The sequence below is a fragment of the Heptranchias perlo genome, chromosome 18 (genome assembly GCF_035084215.1).
Source record: "Heptranchias perlo isolate sHepPer1 chromosome 18, sHepPer1.hap1, whole genome shotgun sequence".
Taxonomy (NCBI): domain Eukaryota; kingdom Metazoa; phylum Chordata; class Chondrichthyes; order Hexanchiformes; family Hexanchidae; genus Heptranchias; species Heptranchias perlo.
The window spans coordinates 42,715,610-42,735,402 of NC_090342.1; the positions used below are offsets into that span (position 1 = coordinate 42,715,610).

The 19,793-nt window shown below is 41.2% G+C and overlaps 1 protein-coding gene across 3 annotated transcripts in view; it reads right to left on the bottom strand.

Moving 5' to 3' along the window:
- The window catches only part of cadps2 (Ca++-dependent secretion activator 2), a 603,629-nt gene that overhangs the window by 88,033 nt on the left and 495,803 nt on the right, over positions 1–19,793 (bottom strand). For 2 of the 3 annotated variants that reach the window (XM_067999802.1, XM_067999801.1), the window contains exons 19-20: positions 15,422–15,563; positions 3,771–3,926 (exon numbers count right to left, since the gene is read on the bottom strand). In XM_067999802.1, the coding sequence (XP_067855903.1) occupies positions 3,771–3,926; positions 15,422–15,563 (298 nt within the window). Of the gene's footprint in view, positions 1–3,770; positions 3,927–12,588; positions 12,709–15,421; positions 15,564–19,793 lie in introns of all 3 variants that reach the window. The other variant, XM_067999803.1, reaches the window with a different exon arrangement.

Genomic DNA, 19,793 nt, shown 5'->3' on the forward strand with positions numbered 1-19,793 from the left:
GTACCTGATTTCCGGCTCGTGTTAAACCTGATCATTCTGTGGTCGCTATCCCATAGGGGTTCTATGACTTCCATTTCCTGTATGTTGTCTGGGTCATTTACAAATATTGGGTCAAGATGAGCACTGCCTCTTGTGGTTTTCTTGACATATTGGGTAATGAAGTAGCCATGTATTACATTTACCAACTATGACTCTAAATTGTTTGGGTTTTCCTCAGCTTATATTTTGTTGATTGAAATCTCCCACTAAAATAACTTTCCTGCTCTCTCACACACTTGCTATCTTTTCCTGGTGCAAACTTTTTTCCTCAGTGGGTAGGACTCTCACCTCTGAGGCAGAAGGCTGTGATTCAAACCCCACTCCAGAGACCTGAGCACAAGATCCAGGCTGGCCCTCCAGTGCAATACTGAGGGAGTGCTGCACTGTTGGAGGTGCAGTCTTTCCGATGAGACTTAAATCTAGGTCCTGTCTGCCCTCTCAGGTGAATGTAAAAGATCCCATGGCACTATTCTAAGAAGAGCAGGGGAGTTTTCCCTGGTGTCCAGGCCAATATTTATCCCTCAACCAACACCACTAAAACAGATTATCTGGTCATTATTACATTGCCAATTGTGGGACCTTGCTGTGCGCAAATTGGCTGCCACGTTTCCTACACTACAACAGTGACTACACTTCAAAAATAGTTCAATGGCTGTAAAGCGCTTTGGGACATCTGGAGGTCTTTCCTTATGCTGATTTGGAGATCTGTAGCATATCCCTAGTGTAAGCTTGCAATTTTTTCATATGTGAGATGTCTAACCAGAGTAGTCCTCCCCTGAAGTCCACATAGGTAGACTTCCATCAAGGCTTTCATGGGTCACTAACTTTCCCTTTCTTAATCCAGACATGCTGAGATCAACTGTTGAATCCCTAATGCTGCACATTGAATCATAGAGTGGTTAACACACAGAAGGCGGCCATTCGGCCCAGCTCAGATCAGTTTACTCCACACAGACCAGGGATCAAACCTGTCATCTTCCTGGTCTGTATGGCTCAGCTACTCACTGGATAAACTCGCTGAGCCATCAGTGGAGCTTAGCGTACTGTTATAACAGAAACAAATACCTTTTTATATACACGTAACCTAGCCCCAGAATCATGAGGCTTTCATTAACCTGTCACTCTCTCTCAACAGACGCGATTACTATTCTTTAAATAGGTTATGGAACTGCAACTGAAAGGATTATATTCCCTGGAGACAGCATTTCCCTTTTGTTATCACATCCAAGGGAAAAAAAATAGCTTTGAACTTGCTTCATAAAGCACAGCTTGGTTTATCCGAATATTCTTCCTCGTCAAGTTTTTTTAAACTAAAAAAAACAAAAAATTGTAACTTTGTAAAGATTTTTCTTACAATAGCAATCCCTCCCATACCATACAAACCAGGAAGGTCCCAGTGCAATGCCTAGTGTGCGCTGAGTAAAGCAAGATGATCTAAGCTGGGGTAGTAGTCAGGCAGCACAGTTGGTCTCAGTGTCCCTAAGTTACTAAGAGAGGGGGAAAAATAGCCAGCCACGATTCCTGCTCCTGATCACTTTCTGGGACCGCTCCTGGAAAGCGTGTGCACAGGCGGGCGTTCATGTGGATGTCAGGTGTGGACAGCATTGGGCTTGGCTGTGATGCCCCCCCCCTCCCCGTAGATGAATACATCCTTCTAGCTCTCACTGCCCAGCTCACACACGGAGACTGGCGCCCATCAATCCTTACTAAAGTGTGAGTTGCTACATTCAGAAGAGGAGATGGGAATAATAAAAAGGGTGGACTAAAATTGCCATCTAGTTTCAAAAGTTCTACATGCTATTATCAACATCTTTGAACAAATACCTTCATCAACCTTTTATGTCACTTGTGAATGTTTCATAAAACCAATTTAAAAAATAAATTGTGTAGGTTTTATCTTTCAAATTGCACCGTGCAGCTTAACTGCCATTTTTGATATTGAAAATATAATTTGGACTACAAATCCAAGCACAGTACTGAAACATTTGTTCTCAAAGTGCTTCCTTCACTGTGTGCATAAATAGAATATTCCTTGAAGGGTTTAGTTGTACAGAAGCTTCATCCATGCATTCTTAATGCTGTTTAACAATAGCCTGTGAAACATTTAATTTTAAATCATAAAGATCAGAAAAGTGAAGGAGATCTTTCATAGAAAGTTCGAACCAGGTACTGATCGCTCTTTGAAGAGGGAATCTTATTAGCAGGATCCCTTAAATATCTAGGATTTTTTCTCTTTGTTTCTGCTTTTGCTTGAAGAGGGAATCCAAACGACATCACTGGAAGAGTTGGCAGAGAGGAATTATTCAGTCCCACAGTAAGAGGGAGCCGGCTTACTGCAAACAGTTCAAATAACAAAACTGCTGCAGCACCCTGGATTAAATGACTACCTGCTCCTGTTAAATGTGCTCCCATCACCACCAGGCTGAACACCTCGCGAGTTTCCTCTGATTATGTCACTAGCATTCAGGGTTTACAGAAAATTTGAATATCAACAGAAAAAGAGAGGTGGGGAGAAAGAAAGCATTTTAAAGGTAACAACAATTCCGTTCCACCATTTGATTTTTAAAACAAGTCCTGATAAGGATGTAGCTTTTCCCCATCTGCAGCATTCATATGTGTGCAGGTTCTGGAGGTCAGTTCGGAGTGCCATGAGCAGAAGTCTGGGAAACTGGTCATCTACTTGTCCTCCTGACCACAGCTAATTAGTTGTCTGGGGAGACCAGGGGAATGGGGAGAAAAGAGAGCACCCAAACTTTCAATTAAAAAAATATACATTTCAAAAATTAAATGTTTCACAGACTATTGTTGAAGGGCATTATGGACATATGGATAAAGCTTCTGCAAAAATACACACTTCAATCCCGATGGTGATGTTTCTTCTTTAACAAAGGATGGGAACATCTACCATCAACCAAAAAGACAGAACTTGCTCATGTTTGTCCCCGATGAAGATTTACAAGAAACATACGGGCCCCAAGGAATTCAATTGCACACCACTGTTTTCCAGCTGAAAAATGGCCGCAGCAGGGCCCAATATGGCGTGCAGGGTGGGTGCTCAGTCTGCACTGGAAGTGTGCTTCACGCCATATTGGTTAAGGCGCTCTGTAGTCGTCCAGGGCGCCCGCCTGAAACTGGCGGTAGGCTCATTGTTTATCCAAATAGGGAGCATAATGTCTGTTTCAGACCCCTTTGTGAAATTTGATTGCAGCTGACCACCGCATACACCCTGGGCAGTTACTCAGGTGCACAGTAGCAGACCAGCAGTCCTTAAAGAGAGACTGCTACCATTTTTTTTACTTAACTGAATGAGGAGTCAGAAGGAGCAGGAGTGCTGCTCCTGGCTCCCCATTATCTCTGCAGGCCGCTGCCAGCTCGCACTCACCCCCCCCTCCCCAGACTCATCTTAGGCTTTTGGCCGGCATCCCAGCCGGCCAATCTCACTTTCCTTCTCCCTCCCATGTAACTGGCGAGTTGCCTCCAGGGCTGTGACTGGCCGTAGCTCACTTGTAACATACAAATGAGACCAGCGAACCAATTGGCCATGGTCCTGCCACCTGCCTCTTTGTGCATCCTGCACATGCCCAGTCACCTCTTTGGGTGCAATCAAATTCCTAGGCCATAATCTCTTCAGAAAAACCTCATTCTACGATGTAGCACTTCATTGCACGTTGCTGTAAGGTGCACAGCTATTGTATTAACCGCTCCCGTAATACCAGTTTGTACATTCATACCTTTTTACACAGGCCTCGATCATATCACTGGCCATGAGTTTGAGTCTCTGGTCCAGATGCTGGGAAAATTCATGTTCTGGCCAGTGCAAATCATAAACAAACATCTGAAGCGCATCCAACTTCCAAAAGAGATCCTCAGACGTAGAGGAACCATTCCTAAAGCAGAAGAGCATTGTGAGACATGTGAACCCTTTTGTTTCACAGACCATGTCACTGGAGACCAATTAACCAGCAAAACAGACTAGCTACAAGCAAACAACAGAAAAGTAACATCCATTATAAACACAGGTATTCAACATAGTTACATGGGGCACAATTTTAATATGCTGGCGGGAAGAGTGATTGACAGGCTGGCTGCCGGCAGAAACTGCACATCCTGGGGGGGCGGGGTGGGAGGGGTGGGGGGAGGAAGAGAGAGAGCGAGAGACCTCATCGGCAGTTAGGATAGAGATGGGGTGAGGGGGAAACAAAGATTAGAGTGGAGACATCGGACATCGGGATCAGAGGGGAGTCATCAGACATTGGAATCAGAGGGGAGACATCAGACATTGGGATCAGGGGAGAGACATTGGGATCTGAGGTCAGATATCGGACATTGGGATCAGAGGGGAGACATCAGACATTGGGATCAGAGGAGAGACATCGGGATCTGAGGTCAGACATCGGACATTGGGATCAGAGGGGAGACATCGGACATCGGGATCAGAGGAGAGACATCGGACATCGGGATCAGAGGAGAGACATCGGACATCGGGATCAGAGGGGAGACATCGGACATCGGGATCAGGATTGGGGGGGGGGGTTCCAGGCTACATTGTTTTTTTAAGGTATGTTTATTTAATTTGTTTACAACGGGAAATTTTATTTCATTTAATTTTCACTGATCCAGCCCTGCCTGTCTGGTTTCAGCAGGTGTGAATGGGAAGCCGTGGGAAAGCCGCCCAGGCAATGTTAAAATCTTTTTAACTATCCAATAAAAAAATAAACTGCCTTAAGTACCTCAATGAGGTACGTTTGCTCCTTTAATTATCAGCCAGCCAGATTTAAGTGGGGGCGGGACTTCCTGGTGACTAATGTGCGGACACACAGATTTGCCTGAATCTCATTCAAAAATGTGCGTGTTCCAGCCGGGATGTCTGCCCGCTCCCAAAAACAGCGATTTTGATTTCCCCCACCCCCCACCGCCTGTTTTTCCCTTTTAAAATCGTGCCCATGGTGTCTAATTGACAAGAGTTTGTTACATGAGTCCTCACCAATGCCTTTTGCACCTGGGTACATGGGATAGAATACAAGAAGGGGATCATTTTCTGACAAGTTATTGGTTACAAATGGCTGTCCCTGTGTTACCTGGTGGATGGAAGATTAAGTAGGGAGGGCAGGCAAGGTCAGAAGTTTAAAAGGGTTGATAGTAGGTTGAAGGGTTTTGAATTCAGAGTGGAGTTTGGTAAAAGTACTGAACAGACCGAATTCTACAATGCTCCAGGTTCCTGGTAAACAGTTAGTGGGTCAATGGGGGAAATGTAGTGGCCCCAGGACAATGAACTAATTACTTGGACTAATGTTCATTTGTCTGAGGCATGGTTAAGCATTTGGTACCACTGATTGGTCAACTTTTACTAAGTGCAATTATTGGAAACAAATGTATTTCTCAAAAAAAGTCACATCAATAAACTGGCTGCAAAAATTCTTCCCTAGGACTCCTGATGACTTAACAAGCTGAGCAGATGCATAGCTGAGTTATACAGACTGGTAGGCCAAGGTTCACTCCCAGGTTTGTGCTGAGTCAACTGGTGCTATAATTGTCCTCAGTGCACCTGGGTTGGGGAGGGAAAAATTGTCTCGCATTCCTGTTCCTGATCACTGCTGCTGGAAACACATATGGATGTCAGGAGAAGGTGGTTATGAGCCATTCATAGTCAAATAGCCTGCTGACACTCACTGTCTAGGTCTACACATAATAAATGACCACTTGGGTGAGGTTAACCAGTGCCCAAGGAACCATATCCCAGCAATGACTCAATGCCTTCAGAAGGAGAGAACGTTTGCAGAGAAGGAAAAAAAAATCATGCACATCTTTAATTTGTACACACAAAGAAATGAGTGTTACTCTTAATCCCTGATTCAAATTCTAATGCAGAGCTAGAAAATATCAGGTGCTTAGCAAGTGACAGTTCAAGATTCACAAGAACCTGCGAACATAATATTGTCCATACAGATCCAACTGAGTACCTTCTGAATGTATAAAAATATATAGGCCTGATACTTAGTCCTGCACTTTGTGAATGTGAAATGTTTGATCCAAACGTTCTTCTCAAATCTCCATCCATCCCAACCCCCCACAAGTTTTCTACAGACCGAACAAGTACAACAAATAACTCAGATTGTTTATTTTTGTCACTGTACCCCCCTCAGATCCAATTTGATGTCAGAATAAGAAAAAACAAATGAGGCCCAAAAATGTTTAAACAAAAGGTGGATAGCCAATTTTTTTAAAATTACAAATGTGTTGTGTGAGGTAAAATAAAGAAGTGAGGGAGAGAAGGCTCCAGGGATGTTGAGAAGCAGGTGTGAAAGGATTAAGGGATTAACTCAATGGTCAGGGTTATTCAAACACTTGTGTAATCACGGAGCTGTCGATAGGGCAATTCACATCTTGGTTAGAAAAGGTACTTTCCTTTGAATTGATGATTAAAGGGTTGGTGGGTTGATACGGGAAATGTAGTGATCCCACAACAATGTCCTGGTTACTTGGTATTAGCTTATTTATCTGAGCCAAAGTCACAAGTGGTCAAAAATAATGCCCACACATAACTGCCCTACATCTGCTACTTACTTAGACAAACGCATGTCTGCATATTACACAGAGAATTATGGATCTTTGGAAGTGATTACCAGGCAGTAATTTAATCGTGGGGTTCAGGTGACATCATAAACCACAAAAGCAAAACTCTCATGGTTTGCAGCTCTAAGCTTAACCCCCAAATTACATTACGGTCTTGAAATCGCTCCTTGCTATCAATTAAAATGTAAAATGACATGGATCATAAAATTGGTGTGCAGCTAAGGGGTTAATTTAATTTTTGGTTTGCTTTTCTGCTGGCATTGACTGGTAGTGCTCTATGTCACTAATGCACATACTGTCAGACTAACGATCGAAGCATCATCTACACTTGACCAGCAGGAAATTTTCGGTTAGTACAAACTGTACTCGTAACTGGCTGAGGCGATTTAACCAAAATGTGCATCTTTAAATAGGCTTAATTACAGGTCAAATCACGGAGAGATGGACAGGACATCATTTGATGTTTTAAAATTCTGGGATAAAAAGCAGTTCACCTCAATCAAATGTTTGAAGGAAAACATATCAGAGAAAATTTCCAATATAACATGTTTACAGAAGTAAGGCATAATTACCCTAATACAATAAAAAAACCTCCCATCTAAGCTAATTAAAAGCACTTTTTTTTTCTCAACAATATGTCCCAACACTCTCTCCCTTCAGTACTCTCCCTCCACAAACACCTGCCAATAAATCACAAAGCTCCCTGTGTCTCCTCAACAGATCCTGCGGGGTCAGATTCCCACCGGATCAATCAGTACAAATCATTTGAGAGTAGAACGTAAAAACCACCCGAAGATCTCCCAGTTCTTAATATGCAAACTCAAATATGCCATTAGGAAAATTGAGACAGTAAGAATAATTGATGCCAATGTTAATTAACCCTTTTAGTGCTGATTCTCATCATGGATAGAGAGACTTGCTACTAAAAGGTGGAGGTGCCTTCCAGCCAGGAATTGCAGTGGATGGTTTGGAACACTGCACTAGCTTTTGGCTGATTGGGTACTTATTACACTAGCTCTTGATTTTTCTAAAAGGCTTTCCAAACTTGGCCTTTTCTCATTGGCCTGTTGGATTTTGCGCGATTAAAAACAGAATTTTGCGCATCTGCTTCATTCCTGGTTCTTCTACTTTACTGCCACATGCTCCTAGTTCAGTGATCTAAAGAAGCAGGCAAGACTCCCTTTTTAACATTTTATTGGTTTTTGTTTATCCTCCCCACCAAACCCTCCCACCTGTCACCTCCACACTGTCCTTCCTTGTTGCCACCGGCAGCGGCTTTGTTGCCACTCTTTCTGACCTTTTGGTGCTCCTGACGACCTTGTAATAAATGTTTGACTCAAAGAATATTAGAACCGAGCTGAGGTGAATTTTTTTGTCTCAACTCTGAGTCTCTGCTGTTGGGGTTTTAGAAAACCTGATAATTTTTGCGTCACTCTAAACTGGGCAGATAGAGAGAAATTATTTCCTCTAGTGAGGGGAGTCCAGAACAAGGGGGCATAACTTTAAAATTAGAGTTAGACCATTCAGGGGGGATGTAAGGAAGCACTTCTTCACACAAAGGGTAGTGGAAATCTGGAACTCTCCCCCAAAAAGCTGTTGAGGCTAGGAAAATTTCAAAACTGACATAGATAGATTTTTGTTAAGTAAGGCTATGAAGGGATATGGAACCAAGGTGAGTAAATGGAGTTAAGATACAGATCAGCCATGATCTAACTGAATGGCGGAACAGGCTCGAGTGGCTGAATGGCCTACTCCTGTTCTTATGTTTCACACTGCTTATAACCACTCTGTACCGATACAGAAAATTAATCTGAACCTAATTTATCCTCAACATAAACTATGTAGTCACCTTGTGATTAACACTGACTCATTGGAAGTGGAGGAGACTGGGTATCTAACACAGTGTAAGAATGATCAATTATTAATTCAAAATATATTAGAGATATGCATTGTCTTGAAAGTTTAATAATCTAAGATCTTCACTATTACTGTTTTTACACCTCATTGTCAGCGCTGGGTTTATATAATTGTGAGTACATCATTGCTGCTCAGTAAATTTCATATTCCCACCCTGTAGGGATACATTAGTTAGACCACGATAATTGTAATAGTAAGTAGATCACAGTTCTTGTACTTGGATGGACATTAAAAACAGACAATTCAGAGTGACGCAGAAATTGGCAGGCTGTCTGAAACTCCGACAGCAGGGACTCAGAGTTGAGACAAAAAAATTCACCTATGCTTGGTTCTGATATTCTTTGAGTCTGGAAATTACAGTGAGTGATGCTTTAATATTAACACTTTATGCACTCATATCAAATTCCTGTTTCCGTCATTTTAATAGAAGCATAAGCCCATTTATTTTCAACACATATGTTTAAATAATGGTCCAAGGAATTTGATACCACTGCATTAAATGTTCAGACAATTACATCGCTCGCAGTAATTTTCAGCCTATGAAGTTTAAATCTCCTCTGCAGAGGAACTCTGATGGAATCACCATTATTTTTTTTTAAAGTGTGGCTGATCAAGGCTCATCGTGAGACAATCCTTTACAATACATCTCCCTTTAATAATCCTCGAAGTGTCACACATTGACAGTGACAATCACTCATTTTGGTTTAAAAATGTAACCTATTTTAATGCCCATCCCTCTTGAAAATTAACACAGTTCCATATATTTAAATAGACCTGCAAGCTATGTTGCTTTTGCTGATCATAAACCTTGTTCCTAATATTTTCCTAATGATGATTGTCTCACTTTAAGAACTTTTCACTTTGAACAGATTTTTGGTTATGAATAAACTTACATTCATTAAGTCCAATACATTTGGGAAATAACACAGTAAGATTGGCTGGCAAATGAAGATTGAGTGTAGATAACATCCTACATTCCAAAAACTTAAAATTTTAAAAGCAGTTCTCCGTGTCACCTTAAAGGGACCTGTGCCAAACTGCATACACGTGGGAAATGGCCATAGGAGAGGAACACACATGGGTTCTATTCTGGAACTGGGGACTGTGAACTAATTAGAGCATTGAGTTTTTAACCTCATACTTTAATTAGCTCTTTGTCCCCTATGTCAGCATGCAACCTTTGTGTTGACAAACATATTAAGAGTTTGCCCAACTTTAGTAGGCTTATAAACCAACGCGCATTGTGAAAACAATGGAAATCTAAATCTCCTAAAATGAACTGAAACCCATTCAGAAAGGGATCAGCAAAGTACAAGTGTTAGCCACACAGATCCAGATTTGTGTAATGAAATATGGAGCAATCAATTTCCTAGCAAAGACAGTGTGCAAAGAGGACAAAAGACACATACCAAACATATGCACACACATTCAGAGTCATGTTGTTCCTCATAGTGAAAGAGGGATACCTGATAGTTCTCTCTGGCAGAGTACGGATATCATATGACAGCAGGTGATTGGCAGTCAATACGATATAGATACCAAGTGAACTTCTTTAAGTTATACTGTAACTGTCATTAAATCACTTGGATCCGGTTATTTTAAGTTAACTCGATTTGTGCACTAATTAAGAATCCCCCCTTTAATGTTGCTAGGTTTTGGAGTCTGGTCTACAGAACTCATGCCAATAAACCAGTGAGCAGGCCGCCAAGTTGTTTGAAACTATTGCATTATGCATGTTGCTGGCTGTGATGGATGACAACTTCTAATTGCAAGCAATCCACAGTTTTGATTAGTTATCAACTGTACAGGAAGTGTTTGCAACAACTTCATTCCTCCTCGCAATTATATCAAACATCTGTACAGAAAGGCATCAAGCCAACAGGATTACATTCTTTCAGCTCACAGATCATATTCCCCTTTACAAATACCAACAAGATATTGAATTTTTAATTCCACATTGCTCTCTTTACTGTGGCATAAATATTTGCAACACAATATTTTGGAAATTAATATTGACCACCTGCCAATTGCAGATATGCTGGTAGCGTTAAATAAAGAAGGGCGGGAGGAGGCTTGTGTGGAGCAATAATGACAGCATTGACCAGTTGGGGGGAATGGACTGTTTCAGTGCTGTAAATTCTGTGTAATTGATTTGAAAGCCGATGGTTCAATTTTTTAAAACAAAAGCTAAAATGTGACCAAAAAAAAGCCTGAATTGTCTCCAAACTGTTAGAGAGATATAGTTAGCGGAGACTCATTTGTAAGGCTGGTTGGGGCTTGTACTTGAACAGGGAGCAACTTGCAAAGTCAGAATAAAACACATGATTGCCTATTTAAATTAGTTTTAAAAGGATGGGCTTGTCACTTTGATCCCTTTATACATAACTGTGTACAATTTGATTCACATTTCTTCATCTCTCAGTTTTAAAATTCTTACTGTTGTCACATTTTGGGGTTTTTACTCTATATATTTTTTCTTCGCCCCATTGTCTCAGCTCACTCCTGTAGGTGACCACTCTCTCTCACCTGGAGTGTACCTTTACTTGCCCAATACCTAGGACATTTGTAGCAAGCCCAGGGGTCAAGCAGAAACTCTTGTCATTGTATTTCAGCTATTGATTACGTCACGTGCCCTCATGTGATCTTTTTTGACTTTGGAACGCAGTAGAATAAATACATGACTAGATTGCAGCTTGGGCTATAAGCTTCCGAACAAATTTATGTGAATGAGTAAGTGAACAGTAGCAGTGACACACCGTAGACATACCTCTTTGATGCTTCAGATGAGATATAATATTGCTGTTCTTGGGCTATTGCATATCAAAACAAGCTCAGGCATTTTGTATTTTTCTTTCCCTTGTTAAATGTACTACTGGTATCAGCCTTTACTTCTCGGACTTTTAATTAATATTCACATCTCTGATCACGATTAGCAAATTGTCAAATGTCTTTCATTGAAATAAAAACATTAGTCACAGAATCTATGGAAGAAATTTTTAACTGCTGGCTGCCTTTCACCTGAAAAATGGGCGACCGGCAGTTGAAAATCTGGTAAGGACTTTGTGCATGTATTTGCCTGCCTGAATCAATTTTCAGGCAGGCCTTTAAATGGACGCCCAACTCTCACACCCAAAACAGAAGGGTGGCTGTTTAGACATGCAAATTGGGGTCCTATGCCTGTTGTAGGACTCTTTAATATAACGTTCAAGGAGATGTGGGTGAAGCATGCCAGTCTGATTACTCAAGGTGTTGAGAGGCCTTGCCTTAAAGGGACTGCTGGAGGCGAAGTATTTTGTTTTTTTTTTAAAAAGATTTTTGTGGGGCTTGGAAGAGCAAGAGTTTCTCTTCCTGGCTCCACAAAAATCTTCCGGCTCGTGCTCACCCTCCCGCCCCTCTCCCCTGGGGCGTCCGCTCCACCCAACAAGCCTGGCCGATTTTCCGCTGCAGGAAACTGGTGAGCTGCAGCCGGGCACCCATTTGGTGCCCATAGCTCGCCAACAAAATGTTAATGAGGCCCGAACACGTGAGTGGTTGTGGCCTCCCAGATGCTGTGATGGGCGGGCATGGCGGGCACATCATCAATACCGTCAGTGACATATGTTGAGTAGAACAGAATTTGCTGAAGTACCAAGCCTCTGTCCTCTCTGATGAAAATAGTCTAAGATGTCCATTGGCTTATGACATACAGGAGAGATATGTCAAGTAAACATCCTTAAAGTAGAAGTCAGTCCTGACTCTTAATGTGTCCTCTGTATAATGACTCTAGTAATTTTATGATGAATGAATTAGATTCAGTATGAAATGGGGAACATTTACACCATTTTATTTCAATGATTTGCTTCTATTCTCAGCAGCTTTTGCATGCACGGGCTCCTCTATAAACAACAAAAGATCCCCTCTTGACATCCAAGTGCTCATGAACTAAGATATTCAGGCAATAACGGGAGCATATAAGCTTGCATCATGCCTACAGCCAAACACACATTAGGCACAAGAACAAATGAACACAGCATGCAGACTTCACAAGCAAGCGGCTACACAATTCTGCAGTATACACACGTGGAATCATATAAAGAGGCCATCCAAGATGGTGCAGAAAAGCTAGGCATTTGTGGAAGATTAAGAGGCAGACTTGGGACTTTTGGTAGGCTCACGCTAGCGAGGTTATTGGTGAGGTTCCTGTGGAAGAAAGAATCGTGAGACCATCAGAGGAATCAAACTGCCAGAATTAAGTAAAAAAAAGCAGTTCATTCAATGCAATGGGGAATATGTGTGCTCCAGCTCAAGCAAGCAGGTTGACTTCCAGTTGCATCTTCATAATAAATTGACTCACTAAGATCAAACATGCTGGATTTACAAGGCAATTAGATTATAGAATAACCTTTTGAAGAAGCTACAGATTAATAGAAGTCACCACCTTATAAAGGCAACATTAAAGATGATAATATTTAAGGCTGACAGAAATGATAATCTAAGGTGGTCCACACTATAAAAATAATTCAATGTATTAGTTGATGTTCCCTATGATCATATACATTGTGGTGTGTCCAAGAATATATTACACACAAATTTCCACATCAGTTACTCAATCAGCTATCCTCTAGAATTATTCTGAAGTACAGGTTAAGTATATCAGACCTTCGCTGACATACCCTCTATTTAGAATTACAAAGGACATTATTGCATATTTTAGTTCAAGTTTTTTCTCCCAATTTCCTCAATTTTGCCCCAATTCTTCCCACAGACCCCTTTAACTAGGAAATCTGCACAGTTTTGGATCTTGGTCATGGAATCCTCCATAATTCAGTTTCAGTTCCCCCAAACTTTGATTAGATCACCATACAGTGAAGTATTATGATGATGTTCAAATCACAAATACTGCTGCACAATGAGGTTGTCAAGCCATCAGGTTATGTGATGTAAGCAAAATCATGTTACTGATCTCTTTTTATGTGAACTGATCCACTGAATGATGTTATGGGTTGAACGGATAATGTAAGCAAACATGTGCCAATTCCAATCTGCACATGCACACAGGTTAGAGCTCCACACGTGCACACTGTTGGATTGTGACCTTTCAGCTGTCCTAGCTTCTTCCTGAGGATGCAATCTGACAGATCTAAGAACAGGACCCATTTGTCAGTTGGCTCCAAAATGCCATTATTTCGTGGCCACCAGATCCATACTATATAAAACATGTTCCTAGCAACTCGTTGGTATTTGTTGACAGAAGAACTCAAGACACAACAAAGTCCTTCGCATTGAATAAATTATTTTTGAAGTTATTATGTCGGTAAACATGGCAACTCATTTGCACACAAGATCCCAAAAACAGAAAATAGATGACCAGTTACTTTGTGTTGGTGGTGTTGGATAAAGGAGATATATTGGCCAGAACACAGGGAGAACTCATTGCTCTTCTTGTGAGCAGTACCATGGAATCATTGACATCCACTCAAACAGGTAGACACGGATCTTGTTTCAATGTCATCCAAAAGACAGCACTTTCGTCAATGCAGTAGTCCCTCACTGAGGCACTGAAATGTCAACCTCGAAAAGGAGCTCAAGTCCTAGAGCTGGCTTGAACCCACAAACTTCTGACTCAGAGGCAAAAATGTTATCAACTGAGCCAAACTGTCACAGCATGTAAAATGTTTGTGTTTAACTCTTTAGACAGGAGCTACTGAGGCAATTGGTTATGGAAAGTACAGTTGGACAATTGACTTCACTAAAACTTCTTCTAGGTTTCGAAAACTGCACGGTTTGATATTAGATTCATATGAAATTTCTTTGTCTGCCTTTTGCACAGAGATGTTAATCCATTTAAAACAAAAGTGTTAAGTGTCCCTACTGTAATATCACTGTGATATCAAACAGCATAATTTCAAAGCATCAATGATTTTAAGAACTAACTGGGAAAACACAATGGTTACTTGATTAAGTATGTGCAGATCAAACTACCTTTTGTTTATGGTGTTTAAGCTTGAATAAGATGTTCTATCTGTTACAAGGCTAAGAATCAGCATCTAAAATACCCACTCTAGTCCATTGTTCTGATCTATAAACCTTTCATAGAGTATACAAGGAATGAATCAGTATTTGAGAAATTATTCTTTTAAAATAAAACATAAACCCAACAAAACAGCATACCTTAAAAAAATTCTGACAGGCGATAGTTTTTTTTTTACACTGTTAATTTTGATTGTTAAAATGAAGTTAGTCTTCGTCTCATTGTGTGAATTGTTCCACTGAATGATTTGATGCTTTAGCAGGCAATGTAAGCAGTGTGGGCAAATATCAACCTGTGGCAATATCACTGGAATAGACCATTGAGAACATTTACACATTATAGTTAATACATAATGAAACTAAGTTTCAAGAAAATGTATAATCTTGGCTGGAAACTTCTCTAAACACTCTTTAAAATAGTACCAGCAAACATGGTACAAGAAAATAGTAACATTCCCTCAATTCAGGCTTTGTAATCTTAAACTTTTACTTGTCTTTCTTCATAGTAAAGAGGAGGAGCAACAGGCAAGACAGACATCTCAAAAAATGATAAAGGATATATTTTACCAATGAATAGTGTGATTGCAATTTGGATCACTTCCTTGTGTTCTTCCAGTGTGTGAGCAGGTCTTCATTAGATCAACTTGGATCCCTCTTGCAAGATCCCTAATGTAATTCACATGCCCTTCTTGCAGGAACATAATGGGCAGCTAGCTGCAATGGATGTGTTGAGTCACCATTCTATCTATTTCTTATAGGCCCACCTTCTAGCATGATGCCATGTTTAAACTCTTGTACTGTTAAAGCTAACTCCTAACGAACAGGCAAGTATCACTAGAAAAGGGAAAACTGTTATGAGGGGAAGCATCTCTGAGGCACTTACTTCACAGGTTGCCATGTTTCTTGTTCAAAGCTTTTATGAATGGACTGAGCAATCGCTGACTCCATCAGGTCAACGTAACGAACCACCAGAGGAACAAAGAGTTCTTGCAAATGCTTGTGATATTTTCCATTGCACAAATGAGCTTTGAAAGAAGAGTAAATGAAATTAATTACATTGTAGATTTATGAATAGACATTTTAAGTACAAATGCAATCATGCATCATTTGGATCTATGGAAATAAAGTTTTTAAATGAATACAACTGCAAAAGAAACATATCTCCACTCGGGATCATAAGGCAAACATGGCAGCTTAATTATACTTGGAATTGAAATCAGAGAAGCTGCAAGCGTTTAAATTAGAACCAAAACACTTCTGAGATGAGCAAGTCCAACAGATGCCATTACCTCGCCTGTGATTTATTATAAGCCAAGCTCATACAACCAACAAATTTTATGAGCATTCACCAAGGGTGTGACTTAAACAGAGAAACATTTCACAACAGACTATTTTATTACAGCATAGCCCCCCTTTTTTGGCAATGTCTGAATAAGTTGTACTACAACTGATAGTTCATTGAGAGTTCAAAGGTCTCACATCTGAGCCTTCAGAGCTTCATATTGATCTGCCCCAAAATAAACTTATTAATAGTGTGACAATACAGCTCCTCCCCCACCCCCACCTCGGTGAGCTAGATGAGTACACGAGGGAGAAATGTATAGAAGGATATGTTGATAGGGTGAGAGGAAGTAAACACAGTGGGAGGAGGTTTGCGTAGGACATTAACTCCAGCATAGACCAGTTGGGCCGAATGGCTTGTTGCTGTGCCGTAAATTCCATGAACACTTAATGCACTTGCATCAAATTCCTCTCTCCACTTTATTAGCGGAAGATTGAAGCCATTTCAAGTAAACAGGTTAGGACCTTCATTAAAACAACTGAGAAAGGAATTTGAAAGAAGCACATTAAGCATTCGCACAATTATATCACTGACAGTAATTTCCAGGCTTTGGTTTCATGTCCCCCAGCTCCAGGCTATTTCCTTTGTTCTTTACAGATCGCGACATCAGGATTTTCATTCAGTTGGCCCGACTGCCTTGTACATATACGGTTTTACAGTGCTGTGTGCTGCCCTGGAGTGCTGGTAACAATCACACTTGCTGCATTTCCTACAAGAAGCCAAGAACGGTCTTTTCATTTGCTTTTCTCCTTTTGTTTACTGTGCTCTTATCTGATATTTCAATATGCTTTTTTAAAATCCTGGCTAGTGGGTAGCCTGACTTTGTTTCTCCCTCAGATTTTGTATTTTGCCGATTATTTATCCATTTACTTAGTCTATTGTTTCTGTCAATTTATATGCTGCTTTTGAATGAGTTTGAAGATGTTTTTAAAAAATGCCACAACTCATCATTAGGAACAATATTTTTTCTTTGAACCTTTGAATGGTCATTAAACAAAAGAGATAAAAAATGGAGGCATTCACTTGCATTCAGTTTCGGGCACAGAACCATAAGAAAGATATACAGGTATTGGTCTTGAAAGGGGTTCGGTGTAGATTCACAAGATGATTCCTGGGTTTAAATTATGAGGACAGTTTGCATAAACTTGGCCTCTATTCCCTTCAGATCAGGAGTTTGAGGGGTGATCTAACCGAGGTAGTTAAAATGATAAAAAAGATGTAATATGGTAGATACAGAGAAACTATTTCCTCTGATGGGGGAATCTAGAACAAGAGGGCATAATCTTAAAATTAGAGCTAGGCCATTTAGAACTGAAATCAGGAAACACTTTTTCACATAAAGGGTAGTGGAAATCTGAAACTTGCTCCCCCAAAAAGGCTCTGGATGCTGGGTCAATTGAAATTTTTAAGGCTGAGATTGATATATTTTTATTAGGTAAGGGTATCAAGGGATATGGAACAAAGAAAGGTAAATGGAGTTGAGGTACAGATAAGCCATGATCTAACTGAATGACAGAGCAGGCTCGAGGGGCTGAATGGCCTACGCCTGTTCCTATTTTCTCCCTAGCCAATTCCTTTTTTCTCTACATCTCTAACCATGTGATTCTGGTGGTTTGGTGTGGAGTGATGATCTAGCTCGGAATCAAATCCAGAATGCCACTCTATGATTGACTTACCTATAAGGCCTTTGGTAAGTCAACCAAAGACTACTTCATGATCAACAGCCTCTCCTGGAAGACTTAGAGAAACTCAATCACAAGGAAGGCCAAGTTCAAACGTTAGTCAGGACTATGGGGTCAACTTTAACCTGGAGCAGGTTTCGGGAAGGCAGTGGACTTGGTCAGAAATGAGTCGCAGGCAAGCCCCAGGGTTTTCTGAAGCCTCCCTGGTTTCACTTGGTAGCCTTTGCAGAATCAGTAACGTCTTTCATTGCTCCTCGGTGTGCCATCCTCCTTGTTCTGCTCTCCCTCGCCTTCAATTCTTCCTCATCAGATGATTACTCTTCCTGTTGCACTGCCTCCTCCAACTGCAATCCTCTCTGTTTCACCATGTTGTGCAACACACAGCATTCTACAGTGATGCAACAGACTTTGTGTAGGCACACAGCAGGGAGCCCCCAGACCTGGCACCTGAACCTTTGCTTCAATAGCTCAATAGCCTGCTCAATGATGCTCCTGGTGGTCCCATGAGCTATTCAGGTGTGGTAGGGTGCGGAGGGGTATTGTCAGCTGTGTGCGCAGGGGGTAGCCTTTGTTCCCAAGCAGTCATCCTCTTACATTCCTGGAAGGGTGGATTAGTGGGGCGGATAAATGAGTGTTGCAGGATGGAGGTGTCGTGACAGCTGCTTGAAAAACTCACACAGACTTGCATGAACCTTCTGTGATGATCACACACCAAGCTGGACATTAATTGATTGGCAGCCCTTCCTGTTGACGGAAGCTGCTGACTCGTCTTCTGGTGCCTTGGTGGCTACATGAGTGTAGTGTAGAACGCCCTGGACACGAGTGAAACCAACCACTGCTGTAAATCCCAGAGCTCTTTAATTATGAGTGTTGCTGCCCATGGGAAAGGTCATGCATTGGTTGTCCTGGCAAAGATGCAGCTGTGCCCTACAGATGGGGAGACGTGGGTGATGTCCCCTGTAACATCCTGGATGGAGCCTGAGGCAAAAAAGTTAATGGCGGTGGTGACTTTCGACAGCCACTGGCAATACTGTTGCAGGAGGCTGCATAGATCAGCAATAGGCTGCCTGGTAAAGCACAGCTTCCTGATGCATTGCTCCTCAGTCATATCCAGGAAAGTGACTCTTGGCCTAGAGACTCTGTGGGCTGGGTCAGGCCTTCTACCAGCAGATCCCCTCACCTACTGTCTTCTAACAGGCCCAGCTGCTGCTTGTCCTAATTGTTGAAGCTGTTGCTGCTGCTTCTCTTCCTCCAAATGATCTTCCATCAAAAGCAATGAAGCAAAAATGGCACCCATGATTATCTGCGAGAGCTTAATGACAGTAGGGAAGGGAATAAAAAACTGAAACAAGCTATCTCCAAATTCAAAAATCCCTACGAGTGCCCGCAGCTTAGTGCCCCTTTATAAAGTGCTTCCAGTCAGTCAGTGCCTGAAGCCAATCCCACGCGGTTTTACTCAGCGGGTTGGTCGCTGAACCACCCAGTTAAAATCGGGTGCCTCAGCCATCTAAAGGAAGTCAGGAGTTAAAATGGTGGCCAGCGCGATGACAGTGGGAACGGGGCAGTAAGTCGGATTGATCGATTTTAATGGCCTCTGTGCCCCACTGGGAGCGGTGTGTTAATATCGACTAGGATTTAAACTTGAATAACAACAACAACAACTTGAATAGGTCTAACACTCCAGTGTTGTGGCTATGAACTTGTCACAATGTTGCTGTACCTGCTATTTTTATGCATATATCACTATCTTGTGGTATTTTTTAATGTGCAGATTCAATACTAATGGTTTGTAATTGATAGCTGCAGTCTTACACATAGTCCTACGGTTGTGTGATTGTGTTCAGAAGTCGAATTACAAACAGTGCAACACACCTCATGTTGAAGTACTGCACTCACTGTATTGTTGCTGGCTAAATCGATTGTAAAATAGAAACATACTATCCCAGAGGGGCCATGCTGACAAAACGTCATGTGTGTGATTTATTATCAGAATGAATGAGGCAGTTCAGAAGCCCGTTTAAATAATTCAACCATTGTTTATTTTTAAAGAATGAAATAAATCAAAATTAATCACAAAAAATCCAAGTTGGAAAGAGGCAGCCTTAGAAGATCTATTAAGTACATTAAACCTCATATTAAGTACATTGGTACATATCATGTCCTGGTAATTAAACATGATAAGAATTGCAATAATCCTGATGATCTAACAGTAAATGGATTAAAACATAATG